The 26,420-nt window shown below is 39.6% G+C and overlaps 1 protein-coding gene across 1 annotated transcript in view; it reads left to right on the top strand.

The window, feature by feature from the left end:
• TM9SF2 (transmembrane 9 superfamily member 2) overlaps positions 1 to 26,420 on the top strand; it is a 67,677-nt gene that overhangs the window by 34,261 nt on the left and 6,996 nt on the right. Inside the window, exons 10-15 of the mRNA XM_080662459.1 lie at positions 4,837 to 4,969; positions 11,862 to 11,981; positions 14,782 to 14,839; positions 18,141 to 18,300; positions 20,395 to 20,546; positions 24,747 to 24,858. Of these exons, the coding sequence (XP_080518585.1) occupies positions 4,837 to 4,969; positions 11,862 to 11,981; positions 14,782 to 14,839; positions 18,141 to 18,300; positions 20,395 to 20,546; positions 24,747 to 24,858 (735 nt within the window). The remainder of the gene's footprint in view (positions 1 to 4,836; positions 4,970 to 11,861; positions 11,982 to 14,781; positions 14,840 to 18,140; positions 18,301 to 20,394; positions 20,547 to 24,746; positions 24,859 to 26,420) is intronic.

Below are 26,420 nucleotides of genomic sequence, written 5' to 3'. Positions count from 1 at the left end.
CCTCCTCCAGGCGCCTCCCCACTTCCGCCCTGTCTCCAGAGCAACACGATAGCTCTGCCTCATCATGGTGCCAGAGGAGAGCGTGGAAGCCTCCCACCTGCTGCGGAGTTTCAAGCACTGCTTTCTGGCGGTGCACACACTGTGCTCCTTCCCCTGGCAGGTGGGCAGTGGGTGCGGTGAGTGTGAGCGGTGGGTGGAGAAGGACTGGTAAGGGGGGCACTATGGGCTCTCACCCCTGCCCTCCCCACAACAGGATGGTCCCACCTCCTCTGGGCGCCTTCCCGCTTCTGCCCCATCTCCAGGGCAATGTGGCGGCTCCACCTTTCCTTGCATGCAGCCTCCTGCTGAACAGTCGTTACGGCATGAGGGCGTCACAACCATTAGCATATTAGCTCTTTATTATATAGGATTCTTCTCAAAAGTTATCCTGAATTCACATTTTCAAATAAGAAAATAATCGTTAAGAATTTGGCATTGTCTAGAAAGTCAGTCACCACAGCATAGAGAACTGAACTGTTCACAGCCTCATCTGTGTCAGTATTTTGGTGCAGAATGTAGGTGCACATCTGGTTCTGTCCTCTTTTTCACTTACGTGCTGTCAGGTCTGTCAGATACTCCATTCCCAGCATACACTCAGTGTGTGAAACAGCAAAGTTGAATAGAATAACTCCCATGAAATTTTTATTTGTGTGTATATTTAATTTTTAAAAATTTATTTTAACTGAACCTTTATAATTTCTACCTTTTGGTATATTCAAAGTAACTTACTGTCCCGTTCTCATTTATTCTCAAACATTTTAAGTTGCATAATGTTATACATTTTATAGCTTTTCATTTATAACAGCTGTTTAACAAAATTTCCATAAGAACCACAGTGACTTGTCATAAATACAAAAAACTCAGATTTTTATTGTTTTCTCTTCCCCAGCCTCTTAGCCTTCCCTCTTAACCTTTCTGTCATCTTCTAATTAGAAAAGAACATGTTAATGTTTATAAGCTTTTTAGCACCTCTATTCTATGATCCTTTCTCATGGTGTTTTTATTGTTTTATTACATATTTTATTAAAATAATTTCAAGATACTTTGTTCATAATTGACATTTCCAAATAATTACTGAGTTAGTGGCATTTTCTTAATTTAATCAGGTTTGTCATGGGATGCAGGGTCAGGGCAACCCTCCTTCCATTCTTGCTACCATTCTTTTCCTACCTCCAGTTTCTTGCTGTAGCAGTCAGAGCAAATCTGTTCAAACATAAATCAGATCATTTACTCCTGATCACAACCCTTTAGTGGCTTTTCATTTTACTCAGAGTGAAAGCCAGAGTCTTTACAATAATCCGGAAGGATCATTGCTTTTCTCTCTACCTCAAATGTTCATCCCTCAAATATTTACATGTCTGGCTCCCCTACCTCCTTCAAGTCTTTACTGAAACATGATCTTCCCATGTTCTCCACCCCACATACATATCCATACTTCCTGATTTTTTTCTATAACACTTCCACCATCTAATGTACTATATATTTTGATTACTTATTGTCTACCTTCCCAATGAGAACACATACTCATGAAAACAGGGATTTTTCTGTTACACTCACTGTAGTATCACTGGTGTTTTGAACAGTTCTGAGCATATAATCAGTGCTGAATAAATATTTGTTGAATAAATGAATAAACTAGTCAGTCCTTTATGTACATTTGTTGGCGCATTGCTGAGCTCAAGGTAGGCAAGAAATGTATCTAAGGACTACCCCCACTGCGCTACTCCCCCTCCAGAAAAGTGCACTGAGGCCAGAGCAGGAAGCAACACAAGCATGGGAGGTCAAAGTTCTCCTTTAAGGCAATGCTTATATAAAGTCTTTAATCAATTGAGAAACTAAATCTTAGGTCATTAGTGAGGGAGCTGAACCTCAGTCTTCTCCTACATTAACCCTGGCTTCTTAAAGGGGAGTAGGGAGGGCAAAATGATGCTAGCTTTGTAAGTGCCTTTTGATTCTTGGCAGATTCAAGTAGAAATTCTCTGAAGGAAAGTTTTCCAAATTTAGCTACAGGATTCTCACAATTTAAGATCAACAAAATATGGTCTATTAGTAGAAATTCATAAAAATTTATAATAAACAACAGATTTAGACACCCCCCACAAGATTTCAGATACTAGAACTGTTAGATACAGAGTATAAAATATATGGAAAAGTAATAGGTTTACAGAACAGATGAAAGATTAGAATCCATAGATATAGGAAACAATATATCCCAAGCAGACTAAATACAAATAAATCCACACCTAGATCAACTGTGACAAAAATCAGGCAGAGGATCAACAAAGAATAAACAGACTAGCAGTAGGAGCTCAAAGACAGAATATCTTTAAATTGGTGAGAGAAATTATTTACATAGCATTAAATATCCAGAGAAGCTATCTTTCAGAAATAAAGATGAAATACATTTGCCCACAAACAGACCTTCACTGCAGGAATTTCTATAGAATTACTTTAGCAGAAAACACATAATCTATAATAATCTATAATAATAAAACTATAATATGCTAATTAGACAGGACATCCTTCCGTATGTCCTTCCAGATGACCTTCCGGATGAAGCTGGGGCTGCGAGGGAAGCCTGGGTGCTGGCGGCCGGAGGGAAGCCGGTGCCAGCAGCCAGTGGAAGGAAGGCTTACTCTTGCATATATTTCGTGCATCAGGCCTCTAGTAAATGAATAAAAACCAATGCTAAAGAGATTTAGAAGGATTGGTAAACCAAAAAATTCCAAGAAAACATTTTCGGTATCTAGTAATATGAGTCTAAAATTGGAGATTAACAAAAGTATATTTTAAAAAACAGATTGGATACATAGTATTGAATAAAGTGAGTGGCTATCTGGGAAGATAAATAAAGACCAACTTTATTCCTTACATTTTAAGAATTAATGATTTAAATGAAAATGTGACACAATAAAATAGTAGTACACATGTGAAGTTATTTTTATAAGTATGACAGAGAGCCAGAAGCCATAAAATAAATGCTACATTTAAAAATCTGAATAGCAAAAAATACCTAAATTGAAAGATAAATATTAAATGGGAAAATACTTTAACACCTATTAAAAACACAAATTGTTTAATTCCTCAATAAAGAAATCCTAAAAACAATCAACCATCCACTAAGAAACTGAGCAAGGTACATGAAAAGTCCATAAAAAAGAAATACAAATGGTTCTGAAACATATAAAAAGATACAACATCACTTATTATAAGAGAACTGCAAATTAAAACTGCAGTGCAAGATTTTTCACCTGGTACATTAGCAGAAGTTTAAATGTTTGATATGATAATGTGTTGGGGATTGAGGACATGAGCACTTTGATGCATAGTTTATGAGAATATAAATTGGTGTAAGTTATGGAAGGCAGTTTGGCAATGTTAGATTATAATGTAATTTGACCCAACAGTTCCATTTCTAGAAACTAATCAGGATGCAAAGGATTTTACTATTGTTACTTTTTTATCTTAAAACAATGAATATATGTTGTTTATAATAGTAGATTTCAATTATGGAATATTCATTTAGTGGAATGTACTTTGTAAGCATTAAAAAGAAAGAGGCAACGCTGTATATACAAATGTAGAACAGCACCACATGATATTCTTAGACTAAAAAGATAAGGTATGAAATATCCTATATAATAAAGATATAATATGCAAATGGTTGTTATGCCATGAAGTGTAATGACCAACGCGTAACGACCAGATCACGGATCAGCAGGAGGGTGGGGCAGCGGAGAGCTACAGGAGGGGGCAAGGCAGCAAACTATGAGGGGGCCTGGGGGGTTGGGAGCTACAGGAGAGTGCGGCAGCCGACCGAGAGCTACTGGAGGGCGGCAGCGAGCTACTGGTGCACGGATTCGTGTGCAGGGCTACTAGTGGTATATAATATGCTACCATTTGTGGGGGGAAAAAATAAAGTATTCATGCTTTTGTTTATATATAGGTAGAATATCTCTACAACAATAATAAAAACTAGTCACATTTCTTTACTCCAAGAAAGGGGACCTAACTCTCTATTGGAAACTTAGCTTTCACTTACATTGTTTGAATGTTTCAGTATACTTGTTCAATAAAAAAGTAATCAGAAATGGTTCCTTGTCTAGCTAATGTATTGTATCACCTAAAAGAAAGGATGCATATAATTTCCCCCCATACTTTTAACACAGACATCCATACTGGCAGGGAGATTAGTAGACCCATCACCTTAGGCCAACAGTTACCAACTCATGTTCAGTTTTGTTTTATCTGTAGAATCCCACCTACTCTCCCCGCCCCCCAATTACTTTGAAGCCAATATCAAATATAATTTTATTTAATCCACTTAGAGCCCTTTTACTTTTAATAAAACTTCAATTTGTACATTCCTCGTAAATGACAAGGTAAAGTCTAATTCCCAGTGTGTGTGTAAGTGTTGTGTACCAGCAAAATAGGTATGAGATCTAGTTTATTTTGGAGATTAATGAATGTAGGTTGAAAAGGATAGAGTGTGATTAAAAATTAAGACATTAAGATGGATCATAAAGCTTAGACTAGAACTAGGTAGGTATCACATCTTTGTATTTTTTTTTTAATTCCTTTGTAACTATAGTATTAGTAGACTATAACACACAGCATTTCTTTAAAACAATTCAGGAAAACTGTAAAGCTCCATAATTCAAGCTTTATACTTCAAAATTGAAATATTAACATTTGTAAGTTTTAAAAATTTTTTCTGTATCAGTCTATTCAACTGTGAATAAACTGTCTAGTTGTCTTAGTGATATCACATGACAAACAATTTCATTTTCTTTTTAGGAGGATGCCCAGGAAGAATTTGGCTGGAAATTAGTTCATGGTGATATATTCCGTCCTCCAAGAAAAGGGATGCTGCTGTCAGTCTTTCTAGGATCGGGAACACAGATTTTAATTATGACATTTGTGACTCTGTGTAAGTGTTAAGTGCAAATTAAATAGAAAATACTTTTTCTAAATAACTAGAGGCCCAATGCACGAAATTCGTGCAAGGGCCTTTGCCCCGGCCCCCATCTGCTGCCATAGCCGGGGGCCTCTGCCACGGCCCCCCGCCCACTGCAGCTTTGTCCGCAAGGAAGGACGTCTGGAAGGACGTCCGGTCTAATTAGCATATTACACTTTTATTATTATAGATAGATTGTTTGAAAACCAGTTTTTCTAAATGAGGTAGCTAGGCTAGCTGTCTCTAAGAGTCCTTTTGGTATTTAAATCTGTGTTTTGGCTGTACGTGACTTGGGGTGGGATTAGCTGTACCCAAAAGATGACCCTTCATATCTCTGTTCAGCTGCATAGAGACCAGCCTCTGTCATAGCAGCACTGCAGCCGGAGATGACTAGGTCCTGAAACGTCATCTGGGTCTGAGTCTAGGTGGCTTGGAAGCAGGGTCACGCAGGCTGACTGTCCTGCCTCACTGGGAGCAGTATGATTAGATCCCAAGACATTGAGTGAGAAAGACCAAAAGAAGAAGAGTGAGTAGGGCAGCAGGTTTTTGTATACCTTTCTCATCTTGGAAGGATTTTAGGAAGCAAGACCTCTATCTTTCCCTAGCAGTGTTCAGGAAAGATCTTCTCAGGGTCGGGGAGGAATGGATCTCCTCCTGTGCCACCTGAAAATCTTCAGGACTTTTACTTAATTTTTGTCGATTAGATCAATCAATTTTTTAAAATATTTAATTTAGAGGTATTGATTGGCCACAGGAGTAGTTCCGATACTCTTTATTTCCAAGGTCTTCCAGTTTTCCTAATTTTAAGAGAAAAAAAAATTTTTGAATAGAATTTCCTAAATTTTGCATTTTTTTTTTATGTTTCCTTCATGTTGCCTGTTAATGATGAACAGTAACATGAATATTACTAGAAGAATTCAGAAACCACTGACCTTTTAATTTTTCAGTGAACATTTGTTCTTATGTTCAGTGCATATAAATATTTAATACTAAAGTCATTTTCTGTTAGTAAAATTCCAAATTTTTATGATTTACTTATTCCCTATTTTATTCTTTGATTAAATTCTGTCTTGTCTCTCATGTTTGAATGTTACAAGGCTTTTTCACCCCAGAGGGCCTTTTTAAAGGAACAAAAAATAAATTTTAACTACATAAGTGCTTTATAAAGAGGATTATCACTTTGAAATGTCTGGCACCTGAACATGAACTACTGACTTAAATCTCCAGGTTCAGTTTGAAGACTACTTTGAAGATTAACTAGAATATATGTATTTATTTAGTAAGGAGATGCAGCTGCTATGGGTAGGGCTACAATTAGTAAGTATATTACACTGAAGAGGGTAGGATGGGAGAAGTCATGAAATACCTGGACACTGCCAGGTAGTATGAAAGCACTAGACTACCAGAGAACCAGGGTGGAGTTAGAGCAGAATAGATGCTTGAGGGTAAAATTCTTCTTTAAAATTTTATTTGGAGCTGCCTTCTACCACTGTCTGGTCTTTGTTTGACTTAGCTAGGAAATGAACTTGTGAGGAAGGAAAGTTTCAGAGAGCCTAGGATAGGAAATGATAGGGATCATTTCCCTTAAAAGCTTGAATATGAATTTTTCAGCTTCAGAACAGTCCATTTCTCAGCCCCGGGGGGCGGAGTGCATATTAGCTGAAATTCTTGTAGATCTGACGTTATCCTAACTATTTTCCTGCTGATTATGAATTTCTCCTCTTGCCCCATCCGTGCTGATCAGAAGGTGTGCATGGACATGTACTTGGTTATGTGCATCTCAGGGGAAATACCAGGAACTTTCTTGTTCCTGGGATTAGAAAACTACTTGACTTTCTGTACAAGTCATAACTTTTGAGTTCCAGCTTAAAGTTAGAAGTTTTTTATTAGTAGAGAGGGTTTTAAGAGAAGAACAAATAAAACTAACCAACTGAATGAGGGTAGGAGCCAGAATTTCCCGAAGTCACTGATCAGGTCTTTCAGCAACTTGTATTCAAAAAGTTAATATTACTATGAAATCTTTTTTTCCCTATTTTATTCTCTGATTAGATTCTGTCTTGTATCTTATGTTTGAATGTTACAAGGTTTTTTCACCCCAGAGGACCTTTAAAAACCAACAAAAAGAATATTTCATAGTGGGAATATTTTTATTGATGTTATTATTTTTTTGTTACTGTTTAAAGTATTACATATGTCTCCTTTTTTCCCCATCGATCCCTCCATGGCCACTCCCACCTCCCAGGAAAAGCCCCCACCGCCCCAGTGTTTGTGTCTATTGGTTATGCAATATGCATACAAGTCCTTTGGTTGATCTCTTGCACCTTCCCCACAACCCTCCCCTACCTTCCCTCTGAGGTTTGGTGGTCTGTTTGGTGTTTCTCTGTCTCTAGATCTACTTTTGTTCATCAGTTTATGTTGTTCATTATATTCCACAAATGAGTGAGATCATGTGATACTTATCTTTCTCCAACTAGCTTATTTCATTTAACATAATGCTCTCCAGGTCTATCCATGCTGTTACAAATGGTAAAAGTTCCTTCTTTTTTACAGCAGCGTAGTATTCCGTTGTGTAGATATGCCACTGTTTGTTTGTTTGTTTTAATTTTATTTTATTGTTTAAAGTATTACAAATAGTAGTACATATGTCTCCCTTTTTTCCCCATTGACCTTCCCCAGCATCCCCTACTCCCCGGCACATGCCCTCACATCGTCCCCCTCCCCACCTAGTGTCTTGCGTCCATTGGTTATGCTTATATGCATACATACAAGTTCTTTGGTTGATCTCTTAACTCCCCCCCAACCCTCCCTAGCCTTCCTGCTGTAGTTTGACAGTTTCTTCGATGCTTCTCCGCCTCTGTATCTATTTTTGTTCATCAGTTTATAATGTTCTTTATTATCATAAACTAGGTGCACAAATTTATGCACCTTGAAAGGAACTGGGGGCCGCGAGGCTGTGGTAGGCACAGGGGCGGGTCTCAGCTCATCCTCTGCACCCCCGCCTGGCCCCTCCTACTGCAGCCCCTGGTCCCCTGTCTGCTGGCAGCCCTGCTCCCGCTGCCACCGCCCCCACGCACTAATGGCACCAGCCCCACTCGAACCCACTGATGGCACAAAGCAATTGGGGCTGGCACCAGCAGCAGGTGCAAGTGGTGGTTGCTGCCCCGATCGCCCCTAAGGAGCAGGGGGGTGTGGAGAAGCCCTCAGGGGTGATCGGGGCTGGCAGCTGCTGCTCGCACCCACTGATGGCGCTGAGTGATGGGGATCGGCAATGGGCACCAGCAGTGGGTGTGAGCAGTGGTGCCGGCTATGGGTGCGAGCGGGACCGGCCCTGGCAGTGGGTGCAAGTGGCAGCTCCGGTGCCATCAGTGGGTGTGAGCAGGGCCGGCGCCGGCAGCAGATGCAATTGCCAGGTGGGACCGTGGCACACAGGAGCAAAGAATTTTCAGTAACCACCAGAGGCTCACCCTGATGACAGTGACCGGCATCCCACCTTGGTCTGGCACCCCCGCTCACCTGCTCCACCATCCCACCGCAGCCAACGCCCACCATGTTTCGCACACGCCCCCCTGGTGGTCAGCGCATGTCATAGCTACCGGTTGTTCGATGGTTTCGCCATTCAGTCTATTTGCGTATTATTATATAGGATGAGTGAGGTCATGTGGTATTTTTCTTTCACTGACTGGCTTATTTCACTTATCGTAATGCTCTCCAGTTCCATCCATGCTGTTGCAAATGGTAAGGATTCCTTCTTTTTTATAGCAGCATAGTATGCCATTGTGTAGATGTATCACAGTTTTCTAATCTGCTCATCTACTGATGAGCATTTAGGCTGTTTCCAAATTTTAGCTATTGTAAATTGTGCTGCTATGAACATAGGGGTGCATCTATTCTTTCTGATTGGTGTTTCTGTTTTCTTAGGATATATTCCTAGAAGTGGTATTACTGGGTCAAATGGCAGTTCCATTTTTAATTTTTTTTTGAGAAAACTCCGTACTGTTTTCCACAGTGTCTGTACCAGTCTGCATTCCCACCAGCAGTGCATGAGGGTTCCTTTTTCTCCACATACTCGCCAGCACTTGTTTGTTGATTTGTTGATAATAGCCATTCTGACAGGTGTGAGAATGACCGGTACCTCATTGTTGTTTTGATTTGCATCTCAGATGATTAGTGACTTTGAGCATGTTTTCATATGTCTCTTGGCCTTCCTTATGACTTCTTTCAAAAAGTGTCTATTTAGGTCCTTTGCCCATTTTTTGATTGGATTGTTTATCTTCTTTTGTTAAGTTCCCTGTAAATTTTAGAGATTAAACCCTTATCGGAGATAACATTGGCAAATATGTTCTCCTATACAGTGGGCTTTCTTGTTGTTTTGTTGATGGTTTCTTCAAAAGCTTGCAGAATCTTTTTATTTTCATGTAGTCCCATTTGTTTATTTTCCATTTCCCTAGGAGCTATATCAGTAAAGATATTGCTACAACATGTGTCTGATATTTTTCTGCCTGTCAATTCTTCTAAGATTTTTATGGTTTCCTATCTTATGTTTAAGTCTTTTATCCATTTTGAGTTTATTTCTGTGTATGGTGTAAGTTGGTGGTCTAGTTTCATTTTTTTGCATGTAGCTGACCAATTTTCCCAGCACCATTTATTGAAGAGACTGTCTTGACTCCATTGTATGCTCTTGCCTCCTTTGTCAAATATTGAGCATTAATGGCTTGGGTTGATTTCTGGGTTCTCTGTTCTGTTCCATTGGTCTATATGCCTGTTCTTGTGCCAGTACCAGGCAGTTATGAGAACAGTGGCTTTGTAATATGGCTTGATACCTGGTATTGTGATCCCTCCTAATTTGTTCTTCTTTCTCAGGATTGCTGTGGCTATTCGGGGTCTTTTTTTATTCCATATGAATTTTTGAAGAGTTTGTTCTAGGTTTGTGAAATATGCCCTGGGTATTTTAGTGGGGGTTGCGTTGAATCTATAAATTGCTTTGGGTAATATGGACATTTTAATGATATTGATTCTACCAATCTATGAACACGGTATATTCTTCCATTTGTTTATATCTTCCTCTATCTCTTTTTCAATGTCCTGTAGTTTTCCGAGTACAGGTCTTTTACCTCCTTGGTTAAGTTTATTCCTAGGTATCTTAACTTTTTTGGTGCAATGGTAAATGGGATTGTTTTTTTAGTTCCTCTTTCTGTGAATTCATTATCCTAATATGTAAAGAGCCAGGGTCCATAACATCCAAAACGACTGAACGGATGACCCAACGCAAGGCTGCACACAGCAGGCTCGAGTGGGCAGGGACTGGCAAGTGGGCTGAACTGCTGATCTCTCTGTCCCTCCTGGGTCGCGGGTGCTGCGACAACCCAACACTGACTGCCGCGGGTGCCACAGCGACCCAGCACTGACTGCTGCCACTGCGAGTGCTGCGGCGACCCAGCACTGACTGCCACCACCAAGGTGGGTGCGATGCGATTGATCGGGGGGCCCCGCCATCACCCCACAGAGGGAGGCCCAGGCCACCGGCCAGGGGGCTCCGCGATCGCCCCAACGAGGCAGGTCCAGGCTACCCGGCTGGCAGCGGTGGGCAGGACGTCCCTCTGTGGGGTGATCAATCACGGGGCTCCTGGACTGCGAGAGGCCGCAGGCCAGGCTGAAGGCCCCCCCCACCCCGAGTGCATGAATTTCGTGCACCGGGCCTCTAGTTGGTATATAAAAAAGCCATAGATTTCTGGGTGTTAATTCTGTATCCTGTTACATTGCTGAATTCATTTATTAAGTCCAGTAGTTTTTTTATGGAGTCTTCAGGGTTTTCTATGTACAATATCATGTCATCTGAGAATAATGACAGTTTTACTACTTTTTTTCCAATTTGGATGCCTTTTATTTCTTCTTCTTGTCTGATCGCTATGGCTAGCATTCCAGTACTATGTCAAACAGGAGTGGTGAAAATGGGCATCCCTGTTTTATTTCTGTTCTTAGGGGAAATGGTTTTAGTTTTTGCTGTAGGTTTGTCATATAAGGCTTTTATTATGTTGAGGTATGATCCCGCTATTCCCACTTTGCTGAGTGTTTTTATGAAGAAAGGGTGTTGGGAGGGCATGAGTGGGGGGTGGGGTGATAAGGACACATATGTAATACCTTAATCAATAAAGAAAAATAAAATAAATAAAAAAAGAAAGGATGTTGGATTTTGTCAAATGCTTTTTCTGCATCAATTGATATGGTTATGTGATTTTTGTCTCTCAATTTGTTTATGTGATGTATCACGTTTATTGATTTACATATATTGTACCAGCCTTGCATCCCCAGAATAAATCCCACTTGGTCATGGTGTATGATCTTTCTAATGTAATGTATTGATGTTATTTTTTAAAGCTATATTTGAATTTTAGAAGAGCTGAAAGTACTAATGAGCATTCGGTCAGCCTCCTCTGATAACAGGAGAGATGGGGTCTTACAGATTCTACCAAAGTGGAACTTGCCTTATGTATGATCTATTGATGCAGTCCCTTAAATATTACTAAGATTTAGTGTGGCTGCATGGTAAGATAGTGTACTTTCATGAAGTTGTGTCTAGTTTATTATTTTTAAAGTGTGTGTGTGTTTTTTTTAAAATTTATTAATCGGTTTGAAAGAGAGAGAGGAAAAGAGACAAACATTGATTTGTTGTTCCACTTATTTATGTATTCATTGGTTGATTCTCATATGTGCCTTAACTGGGGATCAAACTTCCAACCTTGGTGTATTGGGATTACGCTCTAACCAACTGAGCTACCCGGCCAGGCTAAAAAAGTAGGGCCTTATATCACTTCACAACAAAGAAAACATTACTAAATTGTGTAACTTTAAATTACTTGTTTTTTAGTTTTTGCTTGCCTGGGATTTTTGTCACCTGCCAACAGAGGAGCACTGATGACTTGTGCTGTGGTCCTATGGGTGCTGTTAGGCACTCCTGCAGGCTATGTCGCTGCCAGATTCTATAAGTGTAAGTAAAAGCCATCCTGACTGGGTATCAGATCAGGAATCCAATATGCTATATCATTGTGTCTGAGCCTTGATGTCTGCTTCTTGATGCTTTAAACCAGCAGTCGCCAACTTTCGGACTTCATGGACCACCAGTCATCTGCAGACTATCGGTTGGCGACCACTGTTTTAAACAATATGTGTTACAAGTGTGCATTCTTATTTAAAAGAAGCTTGTGAAGTGGATGACTATCCCTAGATTTATTTGTTCAAAGATGCTTATACAGTGAAATAGGCAAATTTAGGCTGCTTATCCACCATCCCATCTTTTTCTTTTCTTTTAATTTTGACTTAACAAGTTCAGCTGAACAATTTATTTTGCTACATTTATGGAAACGTGGATTAATGAAGAAAGTCTACAAATAGTTACCACCAATTTAATCACTAAAGTAATATATACAGGTATGCCTTTTCTTACATGAGAAAAATCATACTTATAATTAATGTAATATTTATAAAAATAAACTGTATTTAAAGTAAACTAAGATCTCACTATTTTAAAGAGCCTTGGAGTAAGTTACTTTTGTAATATAGTTGGTTGCAATCTCTTATATTCTTGCTTTCCAAAAATAAAGTTTAGCGGATAAAAGGATCAGGGCCACAGAGTAAAGATGGGTTGGAATTAGATGGCTTAGAAAGCTGCTTCGCCAGGGGCAGAGATTGCCAGAGTTTGCCTGATTTAGGAATCCTGAAATCCACTAAGATGGTTTCATAGGTAATCTGTGAATTAAAGTGCCAGGGAGATGGGACTGAGCTAGGGTTAATAATGATTAAGGCTTGAGCTAAAACAGTAGGGTTACATAGCTGGCCTTAACGTGTGGTTGGCTAGACTCAAACCTAAGTAAAAGTATTAGTTAGACTTTGCCAGATAAAATTTTCTCTGGAGTATGTGAAGTCTGTATGTATGTTTATATAAGTGTGTTTAACTTCTGTTATTTTTTCAAGTTTTTTCTTGCATCCTTAAAAAGGACACAGAATTAAGGTGGTCATGTATATTTTAATACATGTCAGATAATAGTTGGACCACTGCTTGTACATAAGCTCCCCACACCCTTTTTACTGATATATTTTTATTAATTTCAGAGAGGAAGGGAGCAGAAGAGAGATAAAAACATCAATGATGAGAGAGAATCATTGATTGGCTGCCTCCTGTACACCCTTCACTGGGGATTGAGCCAGCAACCCAAGCATGTGCCCTGACCTGGAATTGAATCAGAAACTCTGGTTCATAGGTTGATGCTCAACCACTGAGCCACGCCAGCTGGGCCCCCATTCTTACTGTTTCAGCTATGCTGACTTACTTTCAGTTCTTCAATCAGGTAGTGGACCCTTACACCTGCCTAAGGACCTTCCCACATGCAGGACCTTCTCCTGTCATATAGAAACTTCCTCTGCTTGAAGTTTCAGTCCATACTTCCTCATCCCAGACAAATCCCTCTTTAACTCCTCTTCATTCTTAAGATCTCCCAGTTACAGATTAAGTAGCATATTAATCAGGCAGAATGTTCTGAGAGGTGCTGTTCCATGGCCTCAGTCACAAAGTACTTCATTATGTAGAATCATTTCCTATGTTTCAAAAAATACTAATTTGAATTTTGATTGGAATTGTATTACACCCAAAATCAATAATTTCACAATATCTCTTGAGAATAGTGCTCTGACTTCAAATCATATATATAATTGTCATTTTCTTTTAGGCAAGTAGTACTTGCTTATAAATTGTGTTAACGCTTTTAAACAAAGTTGTTCTCAGATCTCAGCCAGTTTCATCTCCAACTTTTAAAATGGGAGCAGAGGAGTACTTTCACTTTTTATTCTATGTACTTGAGTTTTTGTTTTTTTTTTAAGTGAGGAAAAAAATTGAAGAGGGAAGGAGCAAAGGAGAGTAAAATGTTCATAAGCAAATCTGTTCTGTCAAGTGGTCATAATCCTTCTACTCATAATCACCTGATCTGACACTGATCTCCCACCTCCACCCTTCTCCTAACAGAAACTGCAATGCTAGAGGAATCTTTACGATTCAGACTTACTATGGAAGTTTAAATGTGTTGCATGTCAGGCTTTAGGGTTCTTGGTTTTATAACATACTAGAGGCCCAGTGCACATGGGGTCCCTTGGCCTGCCCTGCACCCTCTCGCAATCCGGGACCCCTTTGGGGATGTTGGGTAGCCGGTTTTGGCCCTAATCCCCACAGGCCCAATCCAGACAGGAGGATTGGTTTTGGCCTGATCCCCGCAGGCCCGATCCCTGCAGGCCTGATCTAGACAGTAGGGAGCCCAATCCTGTGCATTGAGCATCTGTCCCCTGGTGGTCAGTGCACATCATAGCGATTGGTCAACTCGTCGTTCAGTTTTTTAGGCTTTTACATATATAGATTCTGAAACTGACCTCAATATAAACAAGAATCTCTAACATGCCCTTTTTCTACTCAGTCCCATTATTGAAACTGGCCTAGAAGATAGGTTTGTTTTATTATGAAGTAGAAAAAAAGAATGAAAAAGAAAAACTGGTACAGATCACTTTCCTTTGATACTAGATTTATTTTATCCTGAAGCAAAAATCATTAGAGCAGGACTTACATAGGGTAGTCTTGTGATGTGCATCTCTGATTTGACTCACTTGGGTAAGGAATAGCAAATAATTTCTTAGTGCCATTGTCTATGGAAAGGCACACAGGACTCTCTGACAGTTTGTTTAATACCAGACTTGAGTATAACTTTCAAGAAAAGTCTTTATGTTATGACATTTGTTTTCTTCTACAGCCTTTGGAGGTGAGAAGTGGAAAACAAATGTTTTATTGACATCATTTCTTTGTCCTGGGTAAGTGACTTTTCCCACAATAACTTTCTTAACATAGTCATATTGTAGTTCTCAAATTTTTAATCCATTAAATCTTTAATCTTTCTGTCTCTAAACTATGTACTCAAGATAATGAATTGAATTTTTCAAAAGGGGTAAAATGAATATTTAATAAACATTTGCAGAATGACTAAGTCTTTGTCTTAGCCTGTGGAAGTTAGTATGGCATGTCTTGTATGCTGTGTTTTAAAGCTTTAGGCATGATCATAGAAAGGAGTCCTCGCCTGAGATAATTCAGGCAGGGATACGTTTTCAGGTTTTTATCGAAAGCTTTGCTGCTTTGTAGAGTTAATTCCATTATATAGAGTAACATATACCAAAATTTTTTTGAAAAATTTTAGAAACCACCACATATAAAAACAAAACAAAAATATCCCTTTGGGGATAGCTTCCAATAGCAAGTATCTGATGTACATGTAATCCTAGAAATAGAACCCATTTCTTCCCAACTCCCCAAACTCTCCCCATCTGGTGGACAAGAACTAGCCTCTGAACAGTCTGCAGCAATAAAGCAAGCCAAAGGTTAACTCTAGAAGCCAGGACTGTTTCACTTGCAGGCCAGAAGTGAAGGAGTAACAATAGCCAGAATTTTAATAAACATTTGGGATAAATATTCTCAGGTTTTCATCTCTATAGAAGATTCCCATGCCTTTCAGCCATTCATGTTCTATTCAAATTTTTATGCTTTTCTCAAGCTGTATCTTTCATCTTTTTTTCTGCTGTCAACTTAAGAAGTGTCCCTCCTTACCAGGACTCAGCCATAATTTCCTTCAGAATCTTGCCTTTCAAACGTCCTTCCTGATTTCTAACAGCTTCCATTTCTCCCTTTCTCTATGTTCTGTTCGTGTGTTTCATATCTTACTCCTACAAATATGCTTAGGTGTCCCAAATCCTAAAAAGAGCTTCGATATGCACCTTCTGTCTACTATCTTATTTAATTTCCATTCCCAACAAAATACCTTGAAAAAAATAGTCTACACTTCCTTTCTCTCATTTTCTCAACATACATTTACAAGATAAAGCCAGGCCATCTGTTTTGTTTTTTTCTCCTGTCATTTTAGTGAACTTCTCTCTAAGGTTACCAGTGATGTCATTTTCAAATCTAGAAATGTTTTTCTCTGTCTTTACCTCTCTACATTGTCTAACATTGAGATACCTTCTCTTTAAAACTCCTTCCTTTTTTGGCTTTATAGAAATTATCCTTTCCCTGTTTCTTTATGTCTCTGAAAAACGCTTCTCTTAACTTTTTCATCCCACTTTTAAAAGTAGATGCTCACCAGTAGGATGGTGAGGTAAACAGAGAAAGATAGAGATAGAGACACAGCCCAAGAACCCAAGTTCCCGCCTGGAGCAAGAGAAATTGGTGTTCACCTAGGAAAGGAAGGATCATTTAATAGTATTAAATTAATTCATATAATTTTATATAAATAAACACCTGCATATAATATTACAGTAGACACAACAAAATGTCATTTTATAATATTAAGCATTATTTCCAGATTTAAAAAGAATTTAATAGAGAAATGCTTTCTTATATTAATAAAAATCTCATCTCTAATTCAAAACCACCATCATTTAATGATGAAACACTAGACATGTTTTTATTAAATCACTTTTGTGCCTTCAGTTATTTAAGTTCTATTCACAGCATGAAACAAGGAATACATTTCAGAAAAGTGAAGATCATATTATTTATTGGTGACAGTTTGTATACAAAGAACATTAACAAATTTCAGATATATAAAACTTATAGAATTAATAAGAGTTTGGCAAAATGTCTAGATATCAGCTAATATTCCAAGATCATGAATACCACCATTAACAAATTAAACATTTTAATCCTAGTGGTATTTTTGTGGGAAGAGAAATCTATTTACAGGATTATTAGGAACAGAAAACATTTACAATACCTAAAGTAACTTCTGAGAATAGGCACGATCCATATGACAAGTCTGCAATGCTTATTAACTAGTAAAAGATACAAATTCACCATGTTTCTTGATGAGAAGACGTAAGTATTCTGAAAGAGTTTGGAGATGTCCCATGGCTAGCAAGACAGAGAACACAAAAATAGTCCATGTACTAGTATACATGGAATTATGCTAGATGTGGCATCAAAAACCAGAGGAACCGTAAAATGATGCTGGAACAATTGATTGTCTTTATGAAGGGAAAAAAATTCTGTTTTTACCTCACACATGAAATCAGTTCTAGGTGGATTAAAATCGAAATGTAACAGGCATAACAATTAGATGAAAATATAGAAGTTTAGGGAAAGCTTTCTTTTCTTAAACAAGTTACCCAAAGGATAAAGGAAATAAGTGATGACTTTGATGAATGAAAAACTCTGTGGGTTATATAGAAGTGATTGTAGTATGATTATAGTCGTGTTTTCTAAAATGTACACATAGAAAAAAGACTGAAAGGAAATTAAGTACACATATTTAAATGTTTGAGTTTATCAAAAGCCAAACGGGGAGAACAAGATATTTAACAAGGAGTTCGTTGCTGGAGTATATAAAGAGCCGACATATGTGACTTTGCAAAAGCCATGCAACCCTAATGAAAAATGAATAGTAGATGTAACCAGCAAGTCAAAAAAGCCCAACAAGGCCTCAGAAGCCAACAAACACAGGATGATCAGCTACAATTGTCAATAGGAAATGCAAATTAACAACAAATCAGACAATCCCAAATATAATGAAAATATGTAAAGAGGTAACTTTCAGAAGCTGCTGATGGAAATTTAAATTAGGCAAAACCAATCTAAAGAGCAATTTGACATTTTCTACAAAGTTTTAAATTCACATAGTCTATGACTCAGCAATTTTTCTTTGTATATAACAGAAATTGTGATATTATTACATACAAGAGGCCTGTTGCACAATATTCATGCAAGAATAGGCCTTCCTTCCCCTGGCTTCACTCCCGGCCGCCCAGGAGCCTGCAAATCCCCGCTCCCAGGCCACCCAGGAGCCGCCAAGTCCCCGCTCCCGGCCGGAGCACTGCTCCTGTAGCTCTCTCCACCCCGCCCCTCCCCGTCATAGCAGGTGTCCCACCCTGCCCAGCCACCCCTTGCCTGCATATGCAAATTAAACTTCCATCTTGGTCGGGTTAATTTGCATACTCACTCCTGATTGGCTGTGGGCGTAGCGGAGGTACAGTCAATTTACATGTTTGTCTGTTACTAGGTAAGATGATAGCTACTATTTCATTTTGTTTCTAACTCAAATTTTACCTAAAAGCCTCTTTTGTCTTTCAGGATTGTATTTGCTGACTTCTTTATAATGAATCTGATTCTCTGGGGAGAAGGATCTTCAGCAGCTATTCCTTTTGGAACACTGGTTGCCATATTGGCCCTTTGGTTCTGCATATCTGTGCCTCTAACGTTTATTGGTGCATACTTTGGCTTTAAGAAAAATGTAAGTTTATAGGTGTTAACTTATTCAAATGAATTTCAACTGTGGGAACTACTTTATGCCACCTTAAAAGATATGTGTCTAAAAAATATAGACTTGTCCTGTGGGATCTGGATTTCACAGAAAATTGATGACTTCAAAGTTTGATTGCAATCATTTAAAAAAAAGTCGTACATACTTAGGAGTGTGGTAGAGAGATTGTAGATATAAACTTAGATTTCAAAGTTTTGTAAGTAAATGGAAACTAATACAAATTGATAGGAAATGAAAAGCTAATTGAAACTAATTAAAACTCTGAATTTTTGACATTAAAATAAATTATTTTACTTTTTTTTTTTTTAACCTAAAAAATATGTGCATTTTCTCCTTCACAATAAGTGTTTCTAGTTTGCATTACTTAACTAAGTAAACTAAGAGTATAGGTTAGGAAGTGAAGTAAAAAAGTGACCATAAAATAAGACTAGCAGTTTTTAAAATATGTAGCTTAGGAATAAATTTCATATGCTTACCTGCTAATACTTGATTTTAAGGAAGATTATAATCAAGTTCAGCCCTTCCCTTCCTCCTCCCTATCTTTCTCTACCTCTTTTTACCCTCAGGCTAAGAAGAAAATTAGAATTTTTTCTTCAGTGTCATTCTCTAACTTCACTATCCTTGATCTTCTCTGAAAATACTCAGTCCACAAGGTTTAAAGAAATAATGTATCACAGTATACTTTGTGAGGCAACCTGGAACCTTTGGAAGAAACTATCAGTGCTTCATAATCTCCAGCGCATCTACCATGCCAGTCTACTAAAAGATTTTACAGTTTTTTGGCATTTTGTTTAATTTATGGTTTAAAATCTAAATAGCATAAATAGCAAACTGACTATTTGAAATTTTTTAAATTACAGATTAAATAATTACTGGAAATTATAAAATATAAAAATTGAAGACAGATATGTAATGATTCTATTCATATATATACATATATCTACATGTAAAATAATCTGGTACATGAAAGTATAATCTCAATGAGACTGACAAGTTTTAAATTTTTATGTATCATCACAAAAACTGTAGAAGTATGCTTTGAACTTTCTTGAAAGAAAATGAACTACATACCTGCCCTTTTCCCCTCTCATGTAACTATGTTTAGGTACTTTAGTTTTTAGTGTTTTTATACTATCATGTAATACTAGAGGCCCAGTGCACGAAAATACGTGCATGGGGGGAGGTCCCTCAGCTTGGCCTGCCCCCTCTCACAGTCTGGGAGCCCTCAGGGGAAGTCATACTGACAGCTTAGGCCCGCTCCCCCAGAGGAGCGGGCCTAAGCCGCAGTCTGGCCTCCCTCTGGGGGAGACAACTGGGCTGATCAGGGCAAGGCGCCGCCTCCATCACCCCGCTGCTGCTGCCACTGTCGGCCGCGGCGGCTGCAAGGCCTGAGCCTCAGGCCTCGCAGCCACTGGAGCTCAAGGCTACCTGAGCCCACAGCTGCCTGAACCCTGGGCCTCGCAGCCGCTGTGGCTTTGTCTGATGGACATCTGGAAGACATCCTCCCTAATTAGCATATTACCCTTTTATTAGTATAGATGTTATGAAAGAGAGAATAATTGAGAACATCTCTCATACCTTATAGTCATAAAGCTTCATATAGCCATTCATTATCTTCTTCATGTTCTTAAGTCTTAGTAAAATTGAGCTATTGTAATAAAGATGACATCACTCATCTCCAAATAAAAATACATTAACAATAGTTTAAGAATCAGGTGATTTCTTACATGGGTATATATTTAAAAGGGAAAAAAACTTTTTATTAACTATTATTTTCCAAGTATCATATTATGTCCTGTGTATTTCATACTTTGGGTAAAGCTATTAGTCAGTGGGTAACTGCTGGAAACAGTGGTGGCTTGTTCCAGAAGACAGACTGTCACACCGGATAGTGTCTGGTTTGTGGCTTCTAAATACAGATTTCTGTTTGATGACTTAAGTAGACTTGTCTTATCAGTGTCAGCATGAAAGCTGAGGGAAAAAAAAGGCAAATAATCTAGTACAGAGAAGAATTTTAAAAGTATATATATAATTACGAATCCTTTCATTCTTTCTTTACTGAAGGCCATTGAACATCCAGTTCGAACCAATCAGATTCCACGTCAGATTCCTGATCAGTCTTTCTACACAAAGCCATTGCCTGGTATTATCATGGGAGGAATTTTGCCCTTTGGGTGCATCTTTATACAGCTTTTCTTCATTCTGAATAGTATTTGGTAAGCTAAGGACAAAGTCCTCTTATTGCCATTACCATTATATGTATTACTAGCTTTTTCTTTTTGCTTATATGGATTACTGTTTATATCTTACAAATGTAAGCTGTTCTCTAATAATCAGAAATCTTAAGAGTAAAAAAGTAATTTTATTTTTTTCATGTAGGAAAAAGATAATAGTGATAACAGCTATTATTAATTGAGGCTTATTAATTCTTACTCTAACTTAATTCTCAGATCTCTATAAGGTATTTATTATCCACATTTTACAGAGATGAAAATGAGGCTTTAGAAGTTAATTTAATTTGCCTGTGTCACAGAGTTACTATGTGACAAAAAAATTAATCCAAGTCTTCAAACCTATGTTCTTAAATAAGTCATCTGTACTGCTTCAGAGAAGATACTCTGAGCTCCTGATCAAGAGGTTTCGAGCAGGCTTGGGAGGAAGGGTTGAGCTAGCTAACCTTTCAAAGTCCTTTATTTTCCCAGGAGTCCTTCATTCTCTGACTTCTTATTTTCATTGAAAAACTCATAGAGGTAATTTTAAGCCACTCCATTAGGATGTATACATTGCAGTATATTATGATAGTTATTTCATCACATTGACATATGTTACAGAAAGTATCGAGGTTTGGGGTAGCATCAAGTGAGAACTAAATTTGAGCTTTTTAGTGATTAGAACCTCTTTCTTTCAGGTTATTATAATATTTTCCAAATTCAACTGCTTTTATAATATATACTAGAGGCCCAGTGCATGAAATTCATGCATTGGGGTGAGGGGGTCCTTCAGTCCAGCCTGCCCCCTCTCACAGTCCAGGAGCCCTCAGGGGATGTCCTACTGACACAGTGGTTCTCAACCTTTCTAATGCCGTGACCCTTTAATACAGTTCCTCATGTTGTGGTGACCTCCAACCATAAAATTGGTCTTAGGCTCTACAGCAGCGGTTCTCAACCTGTGGTTCACGACCCACAGGTTGAGAACCGCTGCTGTAGAGCCTAAGACCATCGGAAAACACAGATATTTACATTACGATTCATAACAGTCGCAAAATTAGTTATGAAGTAGCAACGAAAATAATTTTATGGTTGGGGGTCACCACAACATGAGGAACTGTATTAAAGGGTCGCGGCATTAGAAAGGTTGAGAACCACTGTTAACTGACAGCTTAGGTGGGGAGTGGGCCTAAGCTGCAGTCTGGCCTCCCTCTGCCGGAGGTGACCGGGCTGATCAGGGGAAGGCACCACCCCCATCACCCCGCTGCTGCTGCCACTGCCGGCCACCGCAGCCGCCAAGGTGTTTTCTTCAACACGGACTTCAGTCCCTTCACCATGAAAAAATGACAACTTTTTTTAGGCGTTTTTCAAGATGTATCTTTCATAGGCTATGACATTTCTTTCTTTTTTTTTTTTTTTTTTTATCCTCACCTGAGAATATGTTTCCATTGATTTTTAGAGAGCTGGGAAGAGAGAGGGAAAGACAGAGAGAAATAGCAATGTGAGAGGGACACTTCGATTGGTTGCCTCCTGCATGAGCCCTGACCTGGGCCCCGGCCAGGGAGGAGCCTGCAACCTTGGTACATGCCCTTGATCAGAATCGAACCCGGACCCTGTGGTCCACAAGATGAGGCTCTATCCACTGAGCCAAACCAGCTAGGACAGGATATGACATTTCTTAGCCCCTCCAGCAGCAGACTTTCATTTTTTCCTCCAGGAGTGAGGTGGAAAAACCCTAGATCACCTTTTTGGATTCTTATTACCCAAGTTACCAAGAACACTGCAAGTGGCGGCATACAGGGAGCTTAGCCAATGAGTGGTCAAAAAAGGTGTTTCCTCTGCAGCTCACGTGCAGAGGCCCCCCTGGTGTGTGTCCGCTGCGGTGGGGGCATGCTCCGAGCCATGCCGCAGCTGCTCGGAGCACACCCCCACCCCTGGTATGTGTCCTCTGGGGTGGGGGTGTGCTCCGAGCCACACCACGGTCGCTCGGAGCATGCCCTCACCCCTGGTGTGTGTGCCGCTCTGGCCCGCCTCCAGCCCCAGCCTACCCACGGCCGCTGGGCTGGGGGCAGCACGCAGTCCCCTCCCGCCCATCTGCGCACATAGCTCCTCCTGAGCCAGTTGTGATGCAGCCTCCTCCTGAGCCGGTTGTGATGCCTTAAGGTATTCCGGAGACCTCAGCCCGGCCAGTCCCCCTCTCACAGTCCGGGAGCCCTCAGGGGTGGGAGGCGACCTGGCGATCAGGGGAAGGCGGCGCCCCATCACACCTCTGCTGCTGCCACTGACAGCAGCACAAGCCTCGGCCGGCCCTGGTTACCTGAGCCTCAGGCAGCCGCCATCCAAGGCTTGACTGCGCCTCGGGCTGGCCCTGCACGGCTGGGGGGCTGAGGGACTGGGGGACTCTGGAGGCAGGAGCGCGGAGTGGCTGGGCCCGCCTGCCGTGTGCCTGCCGCCCTGACGGGGCTGAGGGGACTGGGTGCTGTCATCTTGTGGCTGTGGGCATCGCCATCTTTGAGGGTGAATTCATGCACTGGAGCGGGGCGGGGTTCCTCATCCCGGCCAGTCCCCCTCTCACAGTCCGGGAGCCCTCAGGGGTGGGAGGCGACCTGGCGATCAGGGGAAGGCGACGCCCCATCACATCTCTGCTGCTGCCACTGCCAGCAGCACAAGCCTCGGCCGGCTCTGGTTACCTGAGACTTGGGCAGCCCTGGGCAGCTGGGCAGCCGCCATCCAAGGCTTAACTGCACCTCGGGCTGGCCCTGCACGGCTGGGGGGCTGAGGGACTGGGGGACTCTGGAAGCAGGCGCGTGGAGTGGCTGGGCCAGCCTGCCGCGTGCCTGCCGCCCTGACGGGGCTGAGGGGACTGAGTGCTGTCATCTTGTGGCTGTGGGCGTCGCCATCTTCGAGGGTGTGGCAGTCATTTAGCATATTCCCTCCTTATTGGCTGTGGGTGCCGCCATCTTTGAGGGCAGGGCAGGCAATTAACATATTCCCTTCTTATTGGCTGTGGGTGCCGCCATCTTTGAGGGCGGGACAGTCAGCTTATTCCCTCTTTTTTAAAAAAATGTATTTTATTGATTTTTTACAGAGAGGAAGGGAGAGGGAGAGAGAGTTAGAAACATTGATGAGTGAGAAACATCAATCAGCTGCCTCGTGCACACCCCCGATTAGGGATGTGCCCGCAACCAAGGTACATGCCCTCGACCAGAATCGAACCTGGGACCCTTGAGTCCGCAGGCCGATGCTCTATCCACTAAGCCAAACCGGTTAGGGCTATATTCCCTCCTTATTGGCTGTGGGTGCCGCCATCTTTGAGGTCAGGGCAGTCAATTAGCATATTCCCTTCTTATTGGCTGTGGGCACCACCATCTTTGTGATAGTGTGAAGGTCAGTTAGCATATTTCCTCTTTATTAGATAGGATAGATACTAAATGTGACCATTCCTTAGTTTGGCTATGCCTTTCCATTAATTTTTTATCAAATTTGTGAGACTCACCAGTAGACAGACTAGGCACATTTGAATAAATAAGAATTTTAGATTCTACCTGAGCAGTAAGGCAAAGTCCATGACATTGCCATATCTTTCCTCCCCTGCCCCACTCCTACCCTATCATTGTCTAAATCTATAAAAATTTGTCTTCTTTGATTAGTTGGAAGACCATGGCAGGGTAGCTCAGTTGTTTAGAGCATCAGCCCAAAATGCCAAGGTTGCAGGTTTGATCCCTGGTTAGGGCACATACAAGAATCAACCAATGAATGCATAAGTAAGTGGAACAACAAATTGATGTTTCTCTCTCCCTCTCTTTCTCTCTCCCTTCTGCTCTCTCTCAAATCAATAAATTTGAAACAAAAAGAAAGGTAGTCCTGGTTGGTGTGCTTCAGTTGGTTGAGCATTGTCCAGTGCACCAAAAGGTCCCTGGTTCAGTTCCCAGTCAGGGCACATGCCCAGATTGCAGGTTGGATCCCAGATCAGGGTGCATGCGGGAGGCAGCCTATCAATGTTACACTCTCACATCAATGTTTCTCTCTCTTCCTCTCTCTAAAATCAGTAAAAACATATTTTTAAAAATATATTTTACCCAAAAAAAGGTATATCTTGATTAGTTGGGAGAAACAGCAAACATTTTCAGTTTAAAAAAAATGAAAAGATTGTGTTATTTACTATGTCAAAGAGAAAATATAGTTTCATTTTGACATGTTTGATTTTAGGTCGCACCAGATGTACTACATGTTTGGCTTCCTGTTTCTGGTGTTTATCATTTTGGTTATTACATGTTCTGAAGCAACTATACTTCTTTGCTATTTCCACCTATGTGCTGAGGTATGTATTAGCAGTATTCACTAATGTTAATTTGTACACGGTATTTGTAATTTTGGCATAAGACTGAAACTATTAATTGAAGTAATTTTTGCAGATATGTGTCATTAAAGTAGAAATTGACCTGTATTCCTAAATTAAATGTAGTCCTTTTTAGGATTGAATTAAGATTGTATCCAAGTTCAGTAATAGTATTTACTTTGAGCTTAACTTTAAAATGTTAATTTCCTAAGAATAGCACGTCATGCTAAATTTTTATTTTTTTAAATGTCTGACTTAATTAATATTCTTTTTGTAACAGGTATTTCTAGACTGAAAATTTAGAACACACGAACAGATTTTAGTGAAAAAAATTATTAAAACATTACATTGTAATGAGTGATATTCGTGGCAAAATGATGGTATCCTATATAATAGGTTAGAGTTGATGTCTAAAGATTTAGGTTGTGTTAAATCATTTTTTTATAGTTGTTTTCTTTACAGGAGATAAATCTAACATCGTTAAAATTGAGTTGCTTTTTAAAAAAAATTAAGGTTAACAGAACAGTCATAGGGATGTAAAGTACAGCATAAGGAATATAGTCAATAATATTACAAAGTAATTTCCCAGAAGAAAAAAAATCAAGGTTAAATTCATATAACATAAAATCAGTCGTTTTCAAGTGAACATTTCGTTGGCACTTACTACATTTACAGTATTGTATAATCACCATTTCCATCTTATTTCAAAATATTTTCATCATCCCCCCTAGATAAAATCCCATACCCATTAATAGTTACTTCGCATCCTCTCCCCAATCTGCTTCTGTCTCTACAGATTTACCTATTCTAGATATTTCATATAATATGTGTAGCCTTTTGGGTCTGGCTTCTTTCACTTAGCAGACTGTTTTCAAGGTTCAGCATATTGTAACGTATTAGTACTTCATTTCATTTTATAGCTGAATAATATTCCATTGTATAGATACACCCCAATTTGTTCACCTATTGGTGCACATTAGGTTTGTTTCCACCTTTTGGCTATGTGAATATTACTGCTATGAACTTTGATGTACAAATATTTGAGTATCTGTTTTCTATTATGAGAGGTATATATGTGGAAGTGGAATTACTGAGTCATGTGGTAATTCTTTAACTTGTTGAGGAACCACCAAAGTGTTTCCACAGTGGTTGCACCATTTTACATTCCTACCAACAGTTGTACAAAGGGTTCCAATGTCTCCACATCCTTACCAACACTGTCATTTTTTTATTTTGTTTTTTTTTAAATAATAGCCATCCTAGTATGTGTGAAGTAGTGTCTCATTGTGGTTTTTCATTTCTCCAGTGACTAATGATGTTCAGTGTCTCTTCTTGTGTTTGTTGATCATCCCTATATCTTATTTGCAGAAATGTCTATTCCGTTTGTTTGCTCATTTATAAATTGGGTTATCTTTTTGTTGAGTTGTAAGAGTTCTTTCTATATTCTGAATACTAGATCTTTATTAGATCTATGATTTTCAAATATTTTTCCCATTCTGTAAGTTGTCTTTTCACTTTCTGGATAATATCCTTTACATGAAAGT

The sequence above is a fragment of the Plecotus auritus genome (genome assembly GCF_963455305.1).
Source record: "Plecotus auritus genome assembly, chromosome: 3".
NCBI lineage: Eukaryota > Metazoa > Chordata > Mammalia > Chiroptera > Vespertilionidae > Plecotus > Plecotus auritus.
Note: the sequence above shows the minus strand (reverse complement) of the source record. Positions and strands in the feature narration are given on the sequence as shown.